The following is a 20,848-nucleotide window of genomic DNA, read 5'->3' on the forward strand; positions in this document are numbered from 1 at the left end:
GATACTGCAGCATCATCTAGTGGCGGTTAACTGACTACTTGTAGTGTCACTGTCAGTGGTGGAGGAAGTACTCAGATCCTTTATTTAAGTAAAACTAGCAATACCACAGTGGTAAAAAAATATCCCATTACACATCTCTGCCCTCTGTTGCCCCCAAGTTCCCATCAAAACAAGAGCATGGTTATTTTGTATAGATTTTTTTGCATAGAATAAAGATGTTTTTTTTGAGTGAGGGTTGAAAAGTAATAAAAAAAAGATGTCAGGACTTTAAACTTGCATCATGTGCAATTCATATTGGTTCTGGCTGGATTGATTAGAAAAAATGACAAACTAGGCAAATTATTGTTATAATGACAAATTATTTAGATCATTCAGACACACATTAAAGGTCCCACATTGTAAAAAGTGAGATTGTCATGTCTGTTATAGTATAAAGCAGGTTTAGGTGCTATATAAATACTGTGAAAGTATTGAAACGTTCAATATACGGAGAAATAAGCACAGCCCATATTCAGAAATTGTGCGTTTGAAACAAGCCATTAGGATTTCTGTCCATTTGTGATGTCACAAATATACAATATTTAGACCATTACACGGTTTTTAACGTAAACATTCTAAATGTGTCCCAGTTTATTTCCTGTTGCAGTGTATGTGAATGACATCAGCTGACAGGAAGTAAACATGAAACCAAGCTGTTGCCTAGCAACGCAATTCCGTTGCAATTCCGTTGAAATGCACTAAAACGGAGCGTTTCAGATGGAGCGTGAATACAGGTATATTCAGACAGACAGAATGAGGAAAATAAAGTTTTTTTTTTAACATTACAGCATGTAAACATGTTCTAGTAGAAACAAAAAATAGAAATATGAACCTGAAAATGAGCATAATATGGGACCTTTAAAATAAAAAGACATTAAAGTTTATAACTGTGGAAACAGAATAGTACTAAATGGCCGATTCCATGGTTGCTATGGTTGCTATGGTTTGTTTCACTGTTTTTTTGTTTGTATTTAAAGAGTAGAAAGAAAAGGACGGGAAAGAGAGAGAGGGGGGGTGGGAGGAGTATTTTTCGTGGCAGGTGTGGCTTATAATATCTCATGATCCAACAATGTTGTTTTAATATTTTGTCTTTATATATTGGTCTTTATTTGTATTTGCATTTGTATTTTTTTGTTTCCAGGGGGCTGGCTGTCTGAGGTGTCTACTGTCGAAGACTTTTTTTTAATTTTAATTTTAATTTGGGAAAAAAGTAGTCCTCTGCAGTGCATCTGATGTAGATTTCTCTTGTGAGATTATTAAAGTATGTTTTTAAGTAATAACTTTACTGGAGCCTGACATCCTCTCAGGTGTTACTGACCTTCCCCAGATGCTGAACCAAAAGCGCCAGCACTCTACTGTGCTGGCGCTTCTGCTACTGCAGACCCTCCCTAGAAGAGGCAGCAGACCTCCGTGGCGTACAATAACAGTACCATGTGGTGTGTATTCAGTGTTTTACCAAACCATTCCATATACAAAACCCACATTAAGTTATAATTTATACATACAACTGTAGATAAAGATGTGTAACATACTGCAAAAGCTGTACAAATAATCTTTAATATTCAAACAGCTTCTTTCAAATTTACATTCCGCTCATTCATTTGGGCTTAAATACACTTGAACACACAACTACGACCCCGTCATTAGTGTTTAACTGAAGAGTATTAGGAGAGTGCTTCTACTTCCACCATTACTGTCATGAGTAATAAAAACCCAAACTGTAACAACCTGTTACCCAAACTGCTAATGACCTGTCAGAAAAAATAACATAAGGCAAGATGAACTTTTAACAAGCGTCCCTGTTAACCCCACAAAGCTTGGAAAAGAACCACAATGTGTCTGCTTAGAGGTTCACGAACAGACATAGTACTTGAATCTACCGCTGTCACTCTAACCAAAGTGGTGCTGTATTATATAAATGGAGATATAATATAATTTCACTTAATTATCACTGCTACAGTCTACCTGTAGTGGTGCACAGTGCATGACCCGTGCAGTCTGTAAATATTGATAACATTTTGAAATGAAAACAATCCCTTGCTCAGTGGTTCCCAGCCTTTTTGGCTTATAGACCCTTTAAAATTAAAAAAAAAAGTCAATTTGACTATTCAAATTGTTTCATTTGTGGGATTTCAAAGGAATCCAGTATAAATTGTGTGTAACAGACTCATTTTCTCTCTTTTCCCTATAATCATCTTGTGACCCCTGAAATTTATCTTGGGACTCATTAGGAGGTGCCGCACAGGATGGTAACCACTACACTATCAGTGTTAACTGTCAACTTTAGTTTTAGAGTCCTACATTGTTCAACCAATATGGATGTAAACACTTTAAAGCTCAAAGTCAGCACTTAAACCTGACAGTCACTGTTTTACTTGAAATCCAGTGCGCTGGAGTAACAAACATCATCATCCAAATACTCACAGACTGAAGTGTAAATGCAGAACAACATGTATATGTTTGGACAGTACTAAGATTATCTCACACAATGACATACACAAAGGACTAAAAACAACAAGTCCTGTCGTAACAGATGCAGGAGCAGCCTAGAAAGTGAGACAGATTGTGCCTGGGATGCAAATAACAAAACCAGACGGCAGAGAAAGAGAGTGTCAGTGTTATAATGGCACAGCCCAGTTAGAGTCCATATCAGAGAAGCAGGTCCGCATCAACCACGGCCTCTTTACTTGTAAAGTCCCAACCTTCAACCTCTTTGGAATCGCTATAATTTCAACCCCGCTGAATCCTTCAGCAGACGAGGAAGGAGGTTGAATCTTTTGGCAAAAATCAGTTTGTAACAGCGTCTTATCAGCCACGCAGAGAAGTGTGTATGAAACAGTTGCCAGAAGGTACTGGAAGCATAAATAGCGTGTTATATTAGAGAACGATCCAATGAAGATCTTTGGACTTCACGAGGAACTGGATCTTCTCTAGCACTGCATACAAACGAACCATTTTTTTTTTACATAAATAGAGTTAAAACAATTCTTTCCGACTGCTGGACAGAAGTTTTCTTAATATGGCCTGTTTGTCCACAGAGTGTGCTCATGTCTAGAAGTGTGTGAACTCCTCAGTAAAACACCAGTGAAGGTTTGGCTCAGGACTGCCCCTCCTGTGTCTGTGCTCCAATCACATGAGGGTTCAACTGAGTGATGATAATGGTGATGTCATCGCGGTACATGCGAGCCAGCTCCTCGGGCAGCGACAGCATTTTGGACAGCCTCTCGTGGTCGACCGTGCCGAATTCGTTGTTTCCCACCGCGTGACGTATCAGGTGGGTCGCCGAGTTCTGATCCTCGAAAGCCGAAGACACGCGAGCCTTTCTCTCTTCGAGCAGCCCCTGCATCTGTCCCAGGGTGACCTTGTAGCCGCCGACTTTGAGGGGCGCACGCTGGTGCACCCCGGTTAAATACTCCCCGACAATACGGACCACTTCCTGTCTGTGGAGGGTCTCCCAAAGGCCATCAGAGCCGATCACCTGCGGGACAGAAAGAGGAGAGTTGGACACACGATTGTGACAAGTAAAGTTACTCCCATAAGTTGTCGTGCCTACAGTGAGATCAGTAAATGAGCTTCATTACATAACACTTCATATCCAATTTGAGAAACACTGCCACAGGAAACACATTTTGAAAAATTATTTTTTCACAAACACAACCTTTGTCTGCAGAGGTCATAGAGTTCTCATTTCAAACAAACCAGAGAAATCAAAAAGTCAGCCATACAACATGCAAACATGAGCCTAGAAGGTAATTCCTCTAAAGAAAGACTGTACTTTTTGTAATTTTGCATTAAAAACACACAGCCAACTCCCTTATTTTAATACCAAAAAGATTGTAGGAAACTATCTTTGATGAGCATAACGGTGCAAACACCAGCAATGAAGAGCACATTTATCAGCCAAGATTACATTATGTAATTTGGCGACATATCAGAATGAATTAGCTGTGACTGATAAAAATCTGCCCGCGATGGTTGTCATTTCTCTTTTCCCATCTAAAAGTGAGAATCCAGATCCATATGTCTACTATCATTCTAGCATTTTGTAGACGGTAGAAATCTCCTCTTCGGTTACAGATCTCTGTGTTGCCGGCCGCATCTCGATTAACTCAGCGATTCACATAAGTCTGGTGATGGCGGTTTATACCACTTGGGGAAACAGTCATCCACTCAGAGAAAACTTGAATGAAATCCACGTAGCTGTACAAGTTGTCGAAAGTTGACTTTCATAAATTGCAACTGATTGACTGAGTCTGATTATCAGAGTAGAAATCTCCTTTTGGACATGACGTTATGCATCGCTGTGATCTGTAAACAAATACGGAGAGGATTTGTGTTGTCTCACCACGAAGCGATCCTGTGGCCGCAGTTTGTGGTATGTGATCTCAGGCTCGGCGGTCAGGTAGGGGGGTGTGTGGTAGTTTGGAGGGATGAACTTGGTGTGCTCGTTTTCATGGAGCTGATCAGGTCCAGACTCCAACACACACTTCTGCAGCTCAATACTCCACTTGAACTTCACATCCCCAAACGCACGGAACGGCATGAGGAGGCCGAGCAACCGGTCCTGATGAAGAAGACGGCAGAAAGAGGGGATTTTAATAAATGCTGCAACAACAACCACATTGAGCAGATTAGTAGGTGTATTACCTGACGTATAACCGTCTTCCTCTCCGATGGAGGGTGTTCACCTCGTATCCGAGCCACCTCATCGTCATTCTGGGCGCTGTGGTCATTAGAGAGAGTGTGACAGCTGAATGAACCGTCCTCCTCCTGCACCCCCAACACCGCCCGAGCGTCTCCAGAATTGGCTATATATCTTTAGAAAGGAGAAGAAGCAAGTAGTTCAAATTTGCTATGTAACACATTGACAGGTTTGTCAATTGATTGTGTGTTCATGTATTTATCCTCCTTACAGGTCTGATCCATCGATGTGAGCCACGCAGGCCGTTGCTCCAGAAAAGGCCACCCTCAGGACCCAGTAGTGCAGGAAAGCATTCGGATCTCCAACCTGCATTTCAGAGTGACACTATGAGTCTCCAGACAGGATGTGGTACATGGTTTGAATTACATACAGAGGGAAAGACACCTGAGCGCATTGATCCATTAAAGTTTAAATTTAGATGCTCACATTTTTTTTGCACTGCTGCCACGGGGCAAAGGTGACATTCAATATGTATCTTAATGTGTGAGACGACACTCAGAACAAATTTAATGTCTTGCAATTTGACACAGAAATGAATAGCGGTCACTGGGAGTTGGTAACAGCATTGACATTGGCGACGTATTTTTAAAATTTGTGTCTGATTATATAGTGGTTTAACAATGTGGGCTTACATCGCATGTAGACAAACTGCATGCCATGAAATCTTGTGCAACGTGTGTGATACATAATGTCACAGTGCACGGCCTTGGGCTAAAAACGCTGTTCGTCAAGTGTCACATAAAACCTTGAGAGTTAAATTTTACATGAACTAGTGTTAAAAGTAGGTCCAAATGTAAAAAATGGTAAATAGAAATTCAGCCTCAAAAGTTTTGACAAATTGAGTCAAAGATACTCAGACTTTGACTTGGGAGTTGAGTTTGAAGAGTTGACTACTCAAGTTTCAAGTTTGAGTAGTCATCCCATCAAACTCAACTCCCAAGTCAAAGTCTAAGTATCTTTACTCATCCATTGTTAGGCCCAGTGTTACCCAAGGGCCTATTTCACTATGGACATTTGCTGGCCTGTTATGAGATTCACAGATGATTTACTTGTTTACGGCTCTTAGGGGGAACATCTGAGTTCCTCAGAAACACAAGATGCTTTTAAAAACATTTCATGTTAAGACAGTAACAGTTGCTACCTGAGCCTCCAGGGACATGTCATTGTCCAGCCTCTTAAAGGCATTCATCAACGCCTCGCGGGTGTCTGGAACTTCGCCTGGGCTGAAAACAAAGAGAGAGCAATATATGTGAAACAGAAACGAAGCCAGAGGTTGAAAACAGATACCGACAACAGCACTATTGGCAAAACAACAGACGGGCCAGTGTTGGTGTGGGCGTGTTGCTACGAGGTACAGAAGAAGTATTAAATAAGAAACCGAGAAGTCCAGTTTGAAATGTTATGAAAAGCCAAGAAACCTGACAGCAAATGATACCCTTTTGAAACAGGACTGTACAACTCAAAAGTTTCTCCTGCAGTGTCCTGTTTTTTTTGTCTAGACTTTGTCATGTATCCTCTGCTGTGCTTCCCAGTCCTCACCTGGTGAGATCTATTAACTCCTGCCAGTAGGTTCGGAGGCTGTTGAAGTAGAGAGTCTGAGCCTCCCTGCTGAAGTAGTCGTTGGGGTGTTTGTGCCACTGCAGGATGGGACTGAGGGCCCGGCCGGCCTCCACCGCTGCCTCGAGCTCACACAGGGTGTTGTGGGGCAGCAGAGACACGGCTATGTAGTAAAACAACCTCTCACTCAGCGCCTGGCAGACAGGAGGAGAGTTTGAAAAATAACATCAATGCAACAGGGTATATAGAAATGATGGTGAAGAGCCTGAATGGTGCTTCAGGCTCTTCTAAGCATGCACATGTTTGAAAATGTATTGTTTGCAGACTAATTCAACATATTTAACCCAACAAAACAGTCAAGAACAATAACAAGAACAGTACATGTGACACTAGATTATCATTAGCAGGGTCAGCTTTACCTGTGCACAGGCACAGCCAGCATGGCCATCAAACACACCCAGCAGCATTCCTCGCGTCTGCAGGCATGTGGCTGCACTTCGACGGTCCTCTATAGGAGCGTTTGCCGGCAGCTGGTTACTCTCAAAACCCATCACTGCTGACACATTCTTCCCATCAAACTCTGGCACCTGGAACATATAAAAATGATAGGATGAAAACTTCAATGTAGAGAAAGCCAGTAATGTTTTTCTGTTTGCATGAATGAGCCCACACACCTTGAAGCTGTACTCGTTGGCTTTCAGAATAGAGTTGACCTGCGGGGGCGAGAGGACGTAGCTGCGGAGCACGGACGTCGTTTGGTAACTTCTTGAGTGCTGGTGGCTCTGCCACGTATGAGAGGGCCGTCTTGACACGGGTCGGTGAGTGACGGGTCCTAACTGGGCCTGGTGTTGTTGGCACGGTAACAGACTGGAGGCCAAGACCTTGGCACGAGGCAATCCCCTGAGCAGCTGGGATGTCACAGGCATGGCTGAAGGTGCACTGCAGGCACATACACAAACAGCAGACAAAGATATTGAAGAGGCATACCGTACATAGAGAGCTCAGAGAGCAACAGCTGGATGTGCTTTTAAAAAGCACTCATCAACAGAGAACAGAGTGGTCTCTCTATGCACCATTAAGCAAACCTTGTGAAAACAGAGAGACATTGTGTGGTAAGGTTGAGACAGGTTGACAGCAGCAGGGGCTTACATTAGTCCCTCCAAAACACCAAATGCAGCTGAGGATTTGGTGTCTAAATAACCTAATACAATCAACCCACCACACTTTTGATAGTCAAATATGGACATCGGAATATTTTTTACAGTCCAATCTTTTGTATTTGCGCTGTTTGCCACCGTTAACATATTATGCCCACGAGCAATTCACATTAAATCAGATCACTAGTTTAAACAGGTTGTTGATTAACTCCCTGTTGTGCTGGAGGACTCTTCAGGAACCTCAACTTCCATCCCTTTTCTCTGCTCCCTGGATGGTTAGTGAGCCTAATAACATCAGACAAAAATTTAACGCTATTCCCATGTGGTGAAATACAGCCATCTAACTGGAAAATTAAGAGTAAGGCAAAAAAGACACATGGAATACAATTTGTGTAAATATCAGAGGCAGAAATGGAAAAAGTATTTGAACAATTTTGAAAGGTAAAACTTATTTTCGTGCGTTAGGCAGGTCAAATTCATGCCTCTGTTTCTGCTGCACCTTGCAGCTATTTACAGAAGAGTAAACAGACCAACAACATATATAATACATACACTCAGTTACAAGGTTATTAGGTACACCTAGCTAAAGGATTGCAGTCTGCAATAGACCCTTACCTCCATGAAGGTTCAACTTTAGTTGAAACTGTTTTAGAGAGGTTCAACATTATGATCATTGTGGGGCTGCATTAGTTTTAGCTATGTGTGCCTCATAAACTGACAAATGAGTCTATTTCAAAAAGGAAAAATGATTTATCTTTTCATCTTGCATGCACAACCTGCTCAGTGTGCATTCAGTGTGGGAATATCATGTGGGTATATTATTGTAACCTTGTTAGGTGTTGACATGCCATAGCCTCACACAGAGATGTTATAGAGAATTCTGCAAAAACACAGTGACAGAAGCTGACTTTTAATGTTGAAGTTTCAGCACAGCTCACGTTTTTGTCCTTGAGTCACACAGAAATGAATATTAGGAGTAGCCCCACTACAGCATGTACTGGCTTCTAGGCTTGAGTTACAACTCTGCTCTCTTCTCCAACCATAGATCAGCAGGGCTAAAAATAGATTTGGCAAGAATCTCAGCCCCTGACATTTGGATCTTGAGAAATGCTCTGTCTGGTCATCATGACCTACTGAACTGGATCCAGGCTAAGTAACGTTATCTCCATATAACCTCCATATAAACTCCATATGACATAAATATTCATCAGATATGTGTGTTTATATATAAATATATGTTCTTGCCTTCTTCTTTACCATCATCGTCAAGCAACTTCTTTAAATCTAATTCTCAAATTCATTCACATAATACTAGACAGGTTAATCATCTTCACCTGCCTTTTTACAAAACAAAACATGGCCAGTACTCCCTCAGATATCGTGGTGTACAAATATGGACACACCAAAATACATGTTATCAAGAGCTCGTTATCCTTAGAGCATTTTAAAAGGAAATTATCATCACATTTAACTCATGATGTCTAATTATCTTTTGAAATGTTTAGATATATTTTCTTTTCTTCTGTAGGTTTTTGTATGTATTTCATGGATTGTTTTTTCCACTGTTTGGTTAGGGTTTTTCTGCACATTTTGTGTACTTCTTGTTGTTGTTTAACTTTTGTTGTATTTTTTAAATTATGTTAGTTTAGATCTTTATTACTTTTGTTGTTATTGTTTATTTTTTCTCCTGGGGTTGGGAGAAGGTCCTTTGTATAAGCCTGTAAGGCTTCTTGACCTCTCCTGACACATTTCTTGTTTGTTTTTTCATTGACTGGATTTTGTGCAGTTTTATATATGTGCAAATAAATAAATAAATGTTATTTAATATCTTGTAATAAATAATCTGTGAGCACAATTAATCTGAATATTACGAGTTAATTTTATGTCTTGTTGTTGTTTAACTTTTTTTGTATTTTTAAAATTATGTTAGTTTAGATCTTTCTTCCTTTTTTTGTTATTGTTTTTTTTTCTCCTGGGGCTAAGGGTCCTTTGTATAAGCCTGTGGCTTCTTGACCTCTCCTGACACATTTCTTGTTTTTTTTTGTGCAGTTTCATATATGTGCAAATAAATAAATAAATAAACCTGTTCTTATTGCATAATGTAAGTATATCTGCAGCTCATCAGAGCCCCTTTAAGTCAGTCTGGTTCTGGAGAGAGGTAAAGCAGCAGCACTGATGAGGACTCCTCAGGTGACTCAAACGTTTGCATGTTGGAAGCAGCCAAAATATCCTCCCAGACTCACATCATGCATGAGTCAGACAGACCACAGAGAGGCCCATCCCAGCTCTGAGCTCTGAGCTCTGCAGGAAAGTTGGCATCACTAGCCTCCCACAGCTAGTAGCAAAGCAAGTCTACAAAACAGTAACCTCAGAGCAGATAGCTGCCCTTGCAACACAGAAAAATCAGTCTCAGAGCTGTTGTTAAGCCACCAAACTGTGCCACGTTAATGCCATAAACAGAGGATCCGATGTGCGTCAGTCAATCAGGAGAGCAGCCAGTTTCCTGCTAATGTTAGCTACTGTTGTCTGGGTAACACCCACCAAATACTATCTTCTAACTGGAGACTGTCTGCTCGCATTAAACACGGTGGGACCAGCTGAAAGCCTTCTAGACGCAACTGTAGAGAAGTGTGAGTGCAGAGCAACATGCAGACTGACCTTAACCGCTGGATGTGAAGAAGTTATTGAAGTTCATGACTTAACACCGACACCGACCCCTCCGAGTCTCTCTGCAGCGCCGCACTGCTAAACGACCGCTGATTGGCTGGGATCTGACAGACGTCATGACGTCACGTCAATGCCTCACGGACGTAAAGAGCCTTTTAATAAATGTTTTTTTTTTTTTTAATGTTTGTTTGTGTTTTATGTTAATATACACATTAACATAAATACATATAATAATAAATGTTTTTTTGTTTTATGTAATATATCTTATATTGTATATACTGTATATGTTCTTAATGTATATGTTCTTAATATGCCTGTATATGTTCTTAATATGCCTTGTACAAAGTATTTCTTATATATGTACATTCATACTTCCTGATATGTATATGTTCTTAATATGCCCTTGTACAATGTATTTCCTTTTATAATTGTAATATAACTTATTATTTTAATGGAGCTTCCCAGCAAAAAGCATTTGACACGATTGTACCTGTATAATCGGCGTGACAATAAACATCTTGAATATTAAATCTTGTCATTTAATCTCATTGTATGGTCTTCAAATGTATTTGTATTGTATTACTTATATCTGTAACAAAATAAAGAAACAGTGAACTGAAAAAAAGAGCCTTTTAAAATCAGAGTTGAGCTTCAGCTGTTATTATACCACAAACAGATATTTGAAGAGATAAGGGTTAATATTAATGCGACAATAATACTGCGAAAACCTCTCTGCAATACTGCACTTACTTACAACTCTGCACCTAATTTATTAATATTAATATCTTATTATTCATTTTTTTATCTGAAAGGACAAGATGGCTTTGAAAACAGCTAAAAAACTGTAATCAAGTCACATTTCTAAACAATGACTAATCTGTGCAAACAAACCATGCACAGGAATATGATATCTTTCTGTAAACTATATAGATTAAAAGGTGTACATTCTTGCAGAAATAACAAATAGCTATGAAGGCAAGGCAAAGGAGTGAAAATCTGTGGTTTTAACATTTTGGCACTTTTCAGATGTAAAATCGGAGAAAGACTTTGGTTTCCTTATTATGTTCCCACTGAAAAGTCAAAGCCTTTCTTTCTGTTTCAATGTGACTCCACTCAAACTCTCCTTTATCAAAGTATATGTAATTTTATATCACAACATCGATATATATCCTGGTATAAGAAATGAAAATGAGTAATTGTTAATGCATTAAAAAAAAAGGTTGACAGGTAAGTATGTTGCCTGGCTAATCCATAAAACATACAAATTTTGCAAATTTACATGACGATTTTTCTTATCATTATATGAATTCCATTATTATCATAATACATCTGGAGAAGCAATTGTGTTTTATTAAAATGACCTCAAAACAAGTCTTAATATCAAAACATTTTAATCAATAAAAACGTCAAAATCTTTACAAAAAGTATATTTACATCATTGAAACAGCAGTGAAAATACTGTGTACAAAAAAAGAGCTGCACAAGCTGTGAGCAGTAAACATCTTTGAGAGGAATGCCACTAAACAACACTGATGCTACCGATCACGTAGCAGGGAATTTTATATCAGAAACCGCTCGTCCACCAGAGTCTTGCTGACGAGGTTCTTCCTTCCGAGAGTGTTGCGGATCAAGCGAAATATCTGTAATGAGTGAGACGGTGTTCAGTGCATGTTCTTTTTATCACAGTAAGGGCAACATAAACATAATTTACACACCCCAAATACTGACCATTTGCTGTACGCATGTGAGCACGGCTGCAAGTACGAAGCTCTGAGATCCGAGGTCGACGACACAGAAGAACAAAGTGTCAAAGATCAGCAACGTGGCCTCGTTTCCATAAAACAGCACATCGCTGAAGGAGTGGGCCTCATCTGCAGTGAGACGAGCAAACAGACATTATACTGTATCCACATTACACTCATACTGTATATGTATATAAACAAACAGAAATGTACAGTCTGTCTGGGCCAAGAGGGCATTACCATTGTAAAATATGCTTTTTTCATTGGGTTCAATGAACTCCATCCCTATGACCCTCTCAAACATCAGCTTGTCCTTCACCATATAGTCCATGTCAGGGTGAGCCTGAGGGAAATAGGACAAAACATGCTTGTCTATACAAAATATTTCAGGTCAACAAAAACAACTTTGCTGGGTTCAATATGCTTGTGTCAGTTTATATATGTGCGTTTGTACTAACATGGTCTATAACGGATCCCAGGAAGTGGTTCATGGTCTGGTAGCCTCTGGCCATCTGCTCAAACTGGTTAACCAAGCCTGAGTCTATCAGCCGCGATGGCCCGCGCCTCTGGAGCACAGGAGACAAGCAACCATTTCAATTTAAAATGGGCAGCCAATTTTCTCTTTGGTTATAGCTCAATTAGACAAAGCGCACACCCTGCCAATCTGCTCCCGTATCCTGTTATACTGTGACCGCAGGTGGTTGGTGAGAGACACCTGAAAGGTCTGGATCTCTGAGTTGGGAAGTAGACCTCTCTGACCACACAGGGACTCCTTGAGACAGAAAAAGAGGATAATGTGAAGTCAACAATATGCCACAACTACTAACACAACATGCAGTCTGTTGGTGTACATACAGATTCTCTGTTCAGGTTGTTGTTCATTTCCTCCATGTTTGTGTCTGCATGCCCATGTACTGAACGCCCGTGAATGTAGTAGCCAAAACAATTGTGAGATAACAGAAGCACTGAAATCTATATAGAAACATAAACAAAAGCACTTAGGTCAAATATTCCAGACAGATACATTGTTTAAATATAGGATAATATACACATTGCTACTTACATTACTGATGGAGCAGAGATCTACAAACTGACGGATTTTGTTCTCCACAAAGTGCTCATAAAACACAGTGAAGAAAATCACCTGTAGGGACAAGTGATTATCTTTTAAAAGGAGCTCTCCATGCTCGTACTGTATTTCCCTCATTTTTTAACGAAAGACAGGAGGTGAAAGATCAAAGGGAAGTGAGGGAGGGAGGAGATAACAACGAGTGGTGGCAGTTTTACCTGCAGAAGTCCGATGCAGAGCCACAGCGTGGCTGCCAGACCGTAGCGCAGCATCAGGCTGTATGAGGGGGTGTACGCCTGTGGGGAGCGCTGTAAAGTTGACCAGGGGTCCCTCAGGGCCAGGTTAGAGAAACCCAGCACCTGAACAATACAGAGTAACAGGTCAGCAATGAGGAAAAGAGACATAACTATAGTGTGTTTGTGTTGGTGTAAGATGTACTTCAAGAAAGAAGAGCACAGCCATGATCTGAAAAGTCGGGCTGATCTTGCGGATGGTCTGGATCTCGTTCCACTCATTGGCCACAAAGTAGGTTCTCCAGATGCTAACCGGAGAGGGGTCACGTTTCGGCTCACCAGCAGCTGAAACTGCAGCGTTTACGGAATAAATAATTATTAATAATTACTTCTGATGAAGACTGCAAAATATAAGCTGAGGGTAACTATATTTGTACCTTGCACAGGTCTGCTGGCTTTGCTTCGCGGCCTCTCCCAGTCAATAAAGAACACATCGACTGACACCTGAAGGACCAGCTTGTGGAGAAACTGGATAGCCTGGATACAAATACACAAAACAACACTTTTTTAATATTCCTAATAGGAGCACACCATCTAGCTTTCAAAAACAATACTGCTCATTTTTTCATTTGTTCATTGGTGTCTGACCTTGAGAGCGAAGGCACAACCGATGTACGTCACAAACTGCTCCTCCTGAGCAGGTAGTGGTAACAGCACTGATACAAACTGTTGGGCCTAATCAGACAAATTAATCAAACAAATTTATCACAGGAAGCAGCCAGTAATGGTCACACCTAAATCTATGTGTTGAAAAAAAGTGTTCAAGCAAAGAAAGGTAAAGGAGGAAAATGACTTGCCTTTAACGTCTAAAGAGTGTAAAGAGGAAAAAAACAGAAGTTCATGCAAAGATGAGAAACACTATTTGTGTTTGGAAAAGAAATAAAGGGCTCAAAGGACAAAGATAGAAGAAAATAGACACTTGTAGAAACATTAAAGACCACTCAAGTATGAAAATCCTCAATCCTATAAAAGAAAGTCCCAAGGGAATTAGACTAACCTTGTAAAAGATGAGCCAGTAAAGTCCAGTTCCCACGGTGACGGCAAAGAAAACATTGGCCAGATCTCCGGCATAAAACAACAAAAACCTCAGCATACTCTGAGGCAGGAGGAGGGAGAGACTAACATTAATCCCAAGCTTCACACCAACGTATGGATTGACTTGGCTTTAATTAAGACACGTTAAAGATGCGGTACCCCCACGTCGATGTTCGAAGAGTTGACCCTCCTCTTCCAGCTGACTGTCTTCAGCAGAGAGTAGAGGATGGCCAAACCACCCATCACACCCAGAGCGGTCTGCACACAGAAAAATATCAGAGACACAGGTGATACTGCATCCATGTGTGTTGTGACGTACACACTGAATAGCACCACCGTCATACACAAGAACTTTTCCTTTATCTGTCATTTCAGACCATTTAACAATAACTGTGTTTATTCATTCTTCTACTCACATCGGTCTTAATGCGAGCCTCCTTCTGGTCCATCTCATACTCCACAGCAAACGTTGTCTAGAAACAGATAAATTTGTTATTTTTTTAACCAACGGAAAGCTTGTTTTTGAGGTAAATGAAGACACTCATTTAGCCTTTTTTCTCTTTAACATAAAGCCAACTAAGAAAAACTTAGTGTAAGATCATTTTTGAGATTGTGTGAGTGTATGCCTACTCACAGTAACAGTTTGAGTCTTGATGTCCGTGATGGGAATGTCTCTGTAGGTCACAGTCATTAGAGGGGGAAATATCTGTCCTTCCTGCGTTCGTGGAACCACCTGGAACCTACCAAACACACACGTTTGATCATGAACATCACCACTTCTCAAGGCAGTACAAGCTTTCACTTTCTGTTTTTTATTTTCATCGTGGTGCACTCATTGGGAGCTCACCTTATTTTGACACTGCTGGCTACACGGATGACTTTGGGCCGGGGAGAACTCTTCTCTCTTCCACTCAGCGTGTCGACGACAAACATACGTCGAGACAGGTACCAGTCTTTCATGCTCTCTGTACAAAAACAAAGTATTAAAGCAATGCATACACACACAAATACACTCTAAAAAATAAAATCCCACCTCGGTTGATGAACCGTCCGTTGTATTGCTGGTTATAGACCAGTGTAGGCAGGGGGAGAAGCTTTCTGTCCTCTCCTCCACCGAGATCCATAAACACATCATAGAACAGCGGCTCGGGATGGGTGTCCAACAGCTCTTCTACCGAGAGATCACACTACACACACACACACGCTTATACGACTGGGCATTACAAAAGAGTTTGTGCACCGTTTCTGAGCTAAATGAAAGAAGAAACACTCACACTTTCTTGGTAAGCGGTTCCAAAACTGAAGGCTGCTGCCTGTTTGGTGGTGGTTTCTGGACAAAGCTAAAAGAGCAGAAGAGAAGAAGAGAGGTTACCAGTCTCCTATATTTTATACTTTGTTTAAACCAGAGGAAAAATAACTTAATATAGTCAATAGTAACAACTCTGCGAAAGAATGATGGGCAACAATGAGTGAGATTTGGCCACAAACCAAGCAGTTCTATACATGCTTTTGTGTATTCAGACTAAACATCCCATTTGATCATCAGTCACTTGACATCTTACCTGGAGATTACGTCCTCCTACTGCTTCCCATCTGAGGAACTCTCCACTGACATTATAAACAGCAGCAAGCAGTTTAATGTCAGTGTTCTGTCACACAAACACAATATGTCAAAAAAAAAGAACATTTTTGGTGACATTTCAGGTTCATTGCTCAATTTGTAGAAACTTGAAACGATGATTTAATTGGAGGATGATTAAAGTTTATCACTTACCTTGTTTCTTCCTCTGAAACTGAAACTAATGGGAACAGGATCGGTCTGAAGCACTCGACTGGCCAGTCCTGGTTCGTCCCCGTAGTAAAGCCATGGCAGATTAACTCTCCTGGAGACAGACAGAGTAACCAAAGAGCTTACTGTCCACTCTGGGTGCAACACAATTACAGTGTAGGGGAATAAAACATAGCTAGTTTCAGTCATAATCTGCAAAGGTAGCACAATATATACATATATGCCATGATAGTGTGGATTACCAGTAGGAAATGTCTTGAGTTGAGCTCAGAGCGGCCCTGGATCTGAAGATGGTGTTAAAGAGGCCGCAGGCATCGGTGGAGACGCCGCGGAAGGAGTGCATATTCATCACACACATGTTCCCGAGAGCCTGGCACGCCGTCAGGTTGGAGAAGACCTGTAACCACACAACTAGTTTATGCACAGCAGCTAAAACACACACAAAATCACCTCCTCATAATACTAAACCGTCAGTATGAGCTAAAATCTGCACAGCACATTAGATGTGTTTTAAAAGCCAACACTTTTTGCATACTTACATCACATGTGCCTATTTATTAGATGCATTTTGGCATCAGTTACAGCTATCACAATAACAACTATGACAATAAAACTACAACACAACATCCTAAAATCTCAAATATCCTCTTGTGTCACAACGATCACAGAACTGACTTCCAAAGATCAAGAAAAATAATATTTTTCTAAGATAAAGTCAGAGATGTAATTACAAAGCAGGCTGCATACGAGGAGTACAGGTTTTGGATGAACCAGGCCGACTGGACACTGAACTTCTGCAAGGAGAACAGAGCAGAAAACACAAATCAGAATACATCAAAATAAACACAAGTGAAGTGAGCAAGTGAGAGAGGAAAAGGAGACTCACCAGCTGATCAAAGTTGACACTGGGATTCACATTGGTGGGGGGGCTGTCGTCAGGGAAACACAATCCTCCAGCCTGGAAAACCACATACCAACCATCAGGGATACATGTAGTCTATGAGTCTGTACCTGAACGGTGTGTGTGTGTGTGTGTGATGTGTCTGGAGGGGGGTAGAGGGTCAGCACAACTCACCAGGACATTAGGAGGGTTACACATACAGGAGGTGGCAATGAAGGAAGCCTGACATCTCTCACACCTGAAAGACAATATTGGAGACTGTTCCATACTGTACAAAGAATCAAGTCATCCTTTCTTCACACTCTGACATCACCACACTAGTGGTGCTAAGAGAGAATACCTCATTTGTCAGAACAAACAAAATGGGAAAATATGTCGTGGAAGAAATAAAATCTGTCATTGCAACAATGAGGGTCATGAATTAGTACTTATGAGACACAGAGGCATGATAATAAGTGTCTAGTGTGAGACCCTTCCTGCCTGGTAAATGCCTTTCAAACTCTACATGCATGTCTCTGCTCTTAAATTAGACTATTAGACTGTATTGCTACTGAACTTACTTTAATGTATAAATATTAAATATTTTACAGGACAGTAAACTGATTTGCACTGTCTATATTTTGATTAGCTTCATCCATAATATCCTGATGACTTCATCTTATGTTAAGAGTATGAAATACGAATATTCCAGTTAAATAGGTGGAAGAGTGCAACTGTGTCAGTTTACTGTTCAAGACTATATCATTTCTAAAAAGGTATAACCTCAGATGCCTTGGTCAACTTCTCGAGTGTGAATATGTATGAAACAGCTAGATGTATCAGTGTTTCCGTTGTATGGTATTGATAGGTACCTGTCTCCGCTGCGGTTTGGTACAGACAAACCAGGGGAGTTTCCATTACACGTTTCACATCTGGCCTCATCCAAAAGGTTTCCATTGACATCTCTCTCCACTGAAAAAAAAAACCCAGCCCATATTCAGCCATTTATACATAAAATACAATATGCTATTGCTTCATTGTGTTAAATTTGCAACAAGCACATCCAACATTAAAGACTGTTTGTTGGTGCATTCTTGCAATTCATAAACTAGTCGTGTCATTGCTGACTCACCCAGGATATCGCCTTCTAGGCACTGGCACTTCCCCTCATCACTGTGATTGCGCGGACAGCGAATACACCCAAACCCATCTTTAGTTACTGCCTGTAATGAGAGACAACTTGTTAAGAAAGCATTATCACAAATGAAAAGTTAATAGGGACTGTGAGATGCATTATCTACAGTATAATGTGAGATGAACAGCAAATAAAGACATTCCACGTACGGGTTTGTCAGTGGGACATTGCTGACAAGTGATGGACGCCTTGTCAATGGTGAGAGTTTGGTGACCAGTTTTGCAAATGCAGCTCAGTCCTGCAAAAAGAGGGAAACCAGTGAAAAGTCAGTGGGAACATTACACACACATTAATACATTAATAGTAATAAAAACGGAGTCTGTCACTCCCACAAGGCTTAGAGGGTGAAGTCACTGTCACCACCTGGCAACGCTGGTCATGATGGTCAACAACTCCTCTTATTACACTATAATCAAATTACATTTATTGCAATTTTACCATACATCTCTGTGCAAGGAAGAATGATAGAGTGTTTCTCTGGGATCAAGGTGCAACATTAATAACACTATATACAAGAACACAAACATTTATACAGCACAAAACAGTCCCTGAGCCTGCTGTACCTGAGATGTGTGTAGTGCAAAATAAAATAGCAAAAAATATTAAAAAAATATTAAAATAATGAAGTTCTGATAACTAGTTGCTATAATTCACTGTAAGAATAGATGACACTAAGTAATCCAAGGTCAAGTACTAGAGTGAACTGAAAATCTCCAGAGACTCCTGCCTGCCTGTAGAAAACTTCCCTTTTTACTGCTCTACTTCCCTTTTTTCTCTAGTCTTAACTATTTGCATCAGATAGAAATGTATAAATGTACTTTGATTCCACTGGATAACAGATGAGTGAAGGAGAAGTATAAGTGACGTGAAGCGGAATCTTTTCTTCAAAACTTATTCAATTTGGGAGCAGCGTTACTGATTCTGATCTGAATTGGATGTCACTCCTGCTGGACCTTTGCACGTCAGTTTGTTTGAGTAGGTCAGAAAATCTTTCTTGCTCTCTCAAAGTCATTACTTTATAATCGTTGTAGTGTACATTTTACTTTGTGATAAGTAATTACTGATTTGTTGATTGAGAAAGGAAAACAGGTCTCTACTATTGTTAACTATAGTGCTCTTCTCAGAGATGCAACACATATAGAGTGAGCTTAGCCACATGCAGTTTCATTGACCTAACAAGCAATAATCATTAGTTAAAATATCTTAAAGGTCCCATATTGTAAAAAGTGAGATTTTGTCTTTTATATTATAAATCATGTTTAAGTGCTATAGAAATACTGTTAAACTATCAAAACGCTCAATATACCGAGAAATGCACACAGCCTGTATTCAGAAATTGTGTGTTTGAAACAAGCCGTATTCCCAATATGGGAAAACATGATTCACATTATATATAATATTATTAAGATTACAATACTGAATTCAGCCACATTGACCAGACCTTCTGTTGTCTATGGTTGCAGTTATTGACTTAACTCGTTATGGATCCAAACACAACACTGTGCAGTCTGTTTTTGTGACATTTCTCATCAACAGTCATGTTGATGAGAAAGGAGGATGGTCTGCAGGACGGATAATAATGCACTATACTCATTTTTAACAGTCTCTTCTGCACTATATTCACTCGTATATCACAGTTGTTACCCTGCACTTTATTCAGTTTTAACAGTTTTCTTGATCTCCTTGTATTTTTATATCTGGTATATTTTTTTGTACTTTGCACTACTAACTTTTTTACTGCCTTTTTACTAACATGTTTTGCACTATGGAACTGTGATGCTGGAAACTTGAATGTCCCTCGGGATCAATAAAGTTACTATCTATCTATCTATCTATCTATCTATCTATCTATCCATCTATGTAGCTTCTGAAACAAGACCTCTGGAAAGGAGGCTAAGTCACGCGTCATATCACCAGAGGATACTGCACATGCGCAGTAGAATCTGACGGCCGCTTGAGTTACACTGTGCATGCCTAGTACCCCACGCCCAGACCCGTTTCCTATCCTCCTTCTATAGTCCTTGTTCTGAACTAGCCATTAGCACCTAGCCAGATGCTACCCAGCTCATTGTAGTTTCTTTTGCGTTGTGCGTGGCTGACCACCGCACAGTTAAAGCGAATCTGTTTTAGACTAATTACACTTGTTGTTGGTATAACCTCGTCAGTAGATGAGTTCTTGTGACGGGTGTGATGATGATAATAGGTAACAGACCTGTTGAGCTCCGTTGCTGATCAGAACCGCAGCTCCTACAAGAAACACTCGAGATATCGAAGAACTCCTCCGCACTACAGTCTGAAGGAGCCTTAAACGGGATGACAAACTGCTGACAGTGAAGTAGATCTGCGTATATTAACAGTAATAATGTAATAAGAGGCACTTTGTATCTGTTGACGACAGATGGTAGCGTCCCCGTCGCCATGGTAAACAACGGTCTGCCTTTTTTACCCACAATGCTGTTCTTCCAGCGTAGTGACGTTGCGACCAAATTCATGCGTGCATGCGTCACAGAAAAAGAAAAAAAACATTGTTGGTTCTGTAAATATGCAAATTGATAAAAGCTAAGAAAATTAGTTAGAGATATGTGTGAGTTTCTATTTAATTAGAAATAATCATATTTATGTAGAAAAGGCCTTTATCAGAGTAACTTATCGTTTAAAAGGCTGCTCACACTGTTTTACTTTACACTATACATCCTAAATACCATTTTATAGACTGCACATAT

General features: G+C 40.3%; 2 protein-coding genes across 2 annotated transcripts; both read right to left on the reverse strand.

Annotated features, from left to right (window-relative positions):
• Positions 1-1,476: 1,476 nt before the first annotated feature.
• pdp1 (pyruvate dehydrogenase phosphatase catalytic subunit 1) lies at positions 1,477-10,241 on the reverse strand. Its single transcript, XM_074653751.1, has 9 exons — positions 10,114-10,241; positions 6,973-7,237; positions 6,718-6,885; positions 6,281-6,492; positions 5,883-5,964; positions 4,953-5,047; positions 4,687-4,855; positions 4,385-4,603; positions 1,477-3,517 (listed from the first exon to the last, which is right to left on the reverse strand). The coding sequence occupies exons 2-9, from the start codon at positions 7,222-7,224 to the stop codon at positions 3,137-3,139; spliced, it is 1,578 nt and encodes a 525-aa protein (XP_074509852.1). The 5' UTR covers positions 7,225-7,237; positions 10,114-10,241; the 3' UTR covers positions 1,477-3,136.
• Positions 10,242-11,496: 1,255 nt separating this feature from the next.
• tmem67 (transmembrane protein 67) lies at positions 11,497-20,587 on the reverse strand. Its single transcript, XM_074653731.1, has 28 exons — positions 20,338-20,587; positions 18,275-18,363; positions 18,063-18,153; positions 17,803-17,902; positions 17,126-17,189; positions 16,937-17,008; positions 16,782-16,844; positions 16,293-16,447; positions 16,036-16,144; positions 15,824-15,910; positions 15,536-15,601; positions 15,295-15,448; positions 15,109-15,226; positions 14,896-15,001; positions 14,678-14,734; positions 14,421-14,519; positions 14,224-14,322; positions 13,815-13,901; positions 13,604-13,703; positions 13,372-13,517; positions 13,152-13,292; positions 12,928-13,008; positions 12,720-12,836; positions 12,520-12,636; positions 12,323-12,430; positions 12,105-12,207; positions 11,851-11,993; positions 11,497-11,762 (listed from the first exon to the last, which is right to left on the reverse strand). The coding sequence occupies exons 1-28, from the start codon at positions 20,543-20,545 to the stop codon at positions 11,682-11,684; spliced, it is 2,961 nt and encodes a 986-aa protein (XP_074509832.1). The 5' UTR covers positions 20,546-20,587; the 3' UTR covers positions 11,497-11,681.
• Positions 20,588-20,848: the final 261 nt, after the last annotated feature.

The sequence above is a fragment of the Sebastes fasciatus genome, chromosome 12, assembly GCF_043250625.1.
Source record: "Sebastes fasciatus isolate fSebFas1 chromosome 12, fSebFas1.pri, whole genome shotgun sequence".
In the NCBI taxonomy this organism is placed as follows: Eukaryota; Metazoa; Chordata; class Actinopteri; order Perciformes; family Sebastidae; genus Sebastes; species Sebastes fasciatus.

Coding starts and splice junctions, on each gene's coding strand:
- pdp1 (XM_074653751.1), bottom strand. CDS start 7,224: ATGCCTGTGACATCCCAGCTGCTCAGGGGATTGCCTCGTGCCAAGGTC. Junction 6,493..6,717: donor CTGGCTGTGCCTGTGCACAG/GTAAAGCTGACC, acceptor CCTGTCTGCCAG/GCGCTGAGTGAGAGGTTGTT. Junction 5,965..6,280: donor GAGTTAATAGATCTCACCAG/GTGAGGACTGGG, acceptor CTTTGTTTTCAG/CCCAGGCGAAGTTCCAGACA.
- tmem67 (XM_074653731.1), bottom strand. CDS start 20,545: ATGGCGACGGGGACGCTACCATCTGTCGTCAACAGATACAAAGTGCCT. Junction 13,704..13,814: donor GTTGTGCCTTCGCTCTCAAG/GTCAGACACCAA, acceptor ATTTGTATCCAG/GCTATCCAGTTTCTCCACAA. Junction 12,431..12,519: donor TACGGGAGCAGATTGGCAGG/GTGTGCGCTTTG, acceptor CCTGTGCTCCAG/AGGCGCGGGCCATCGCGGCT.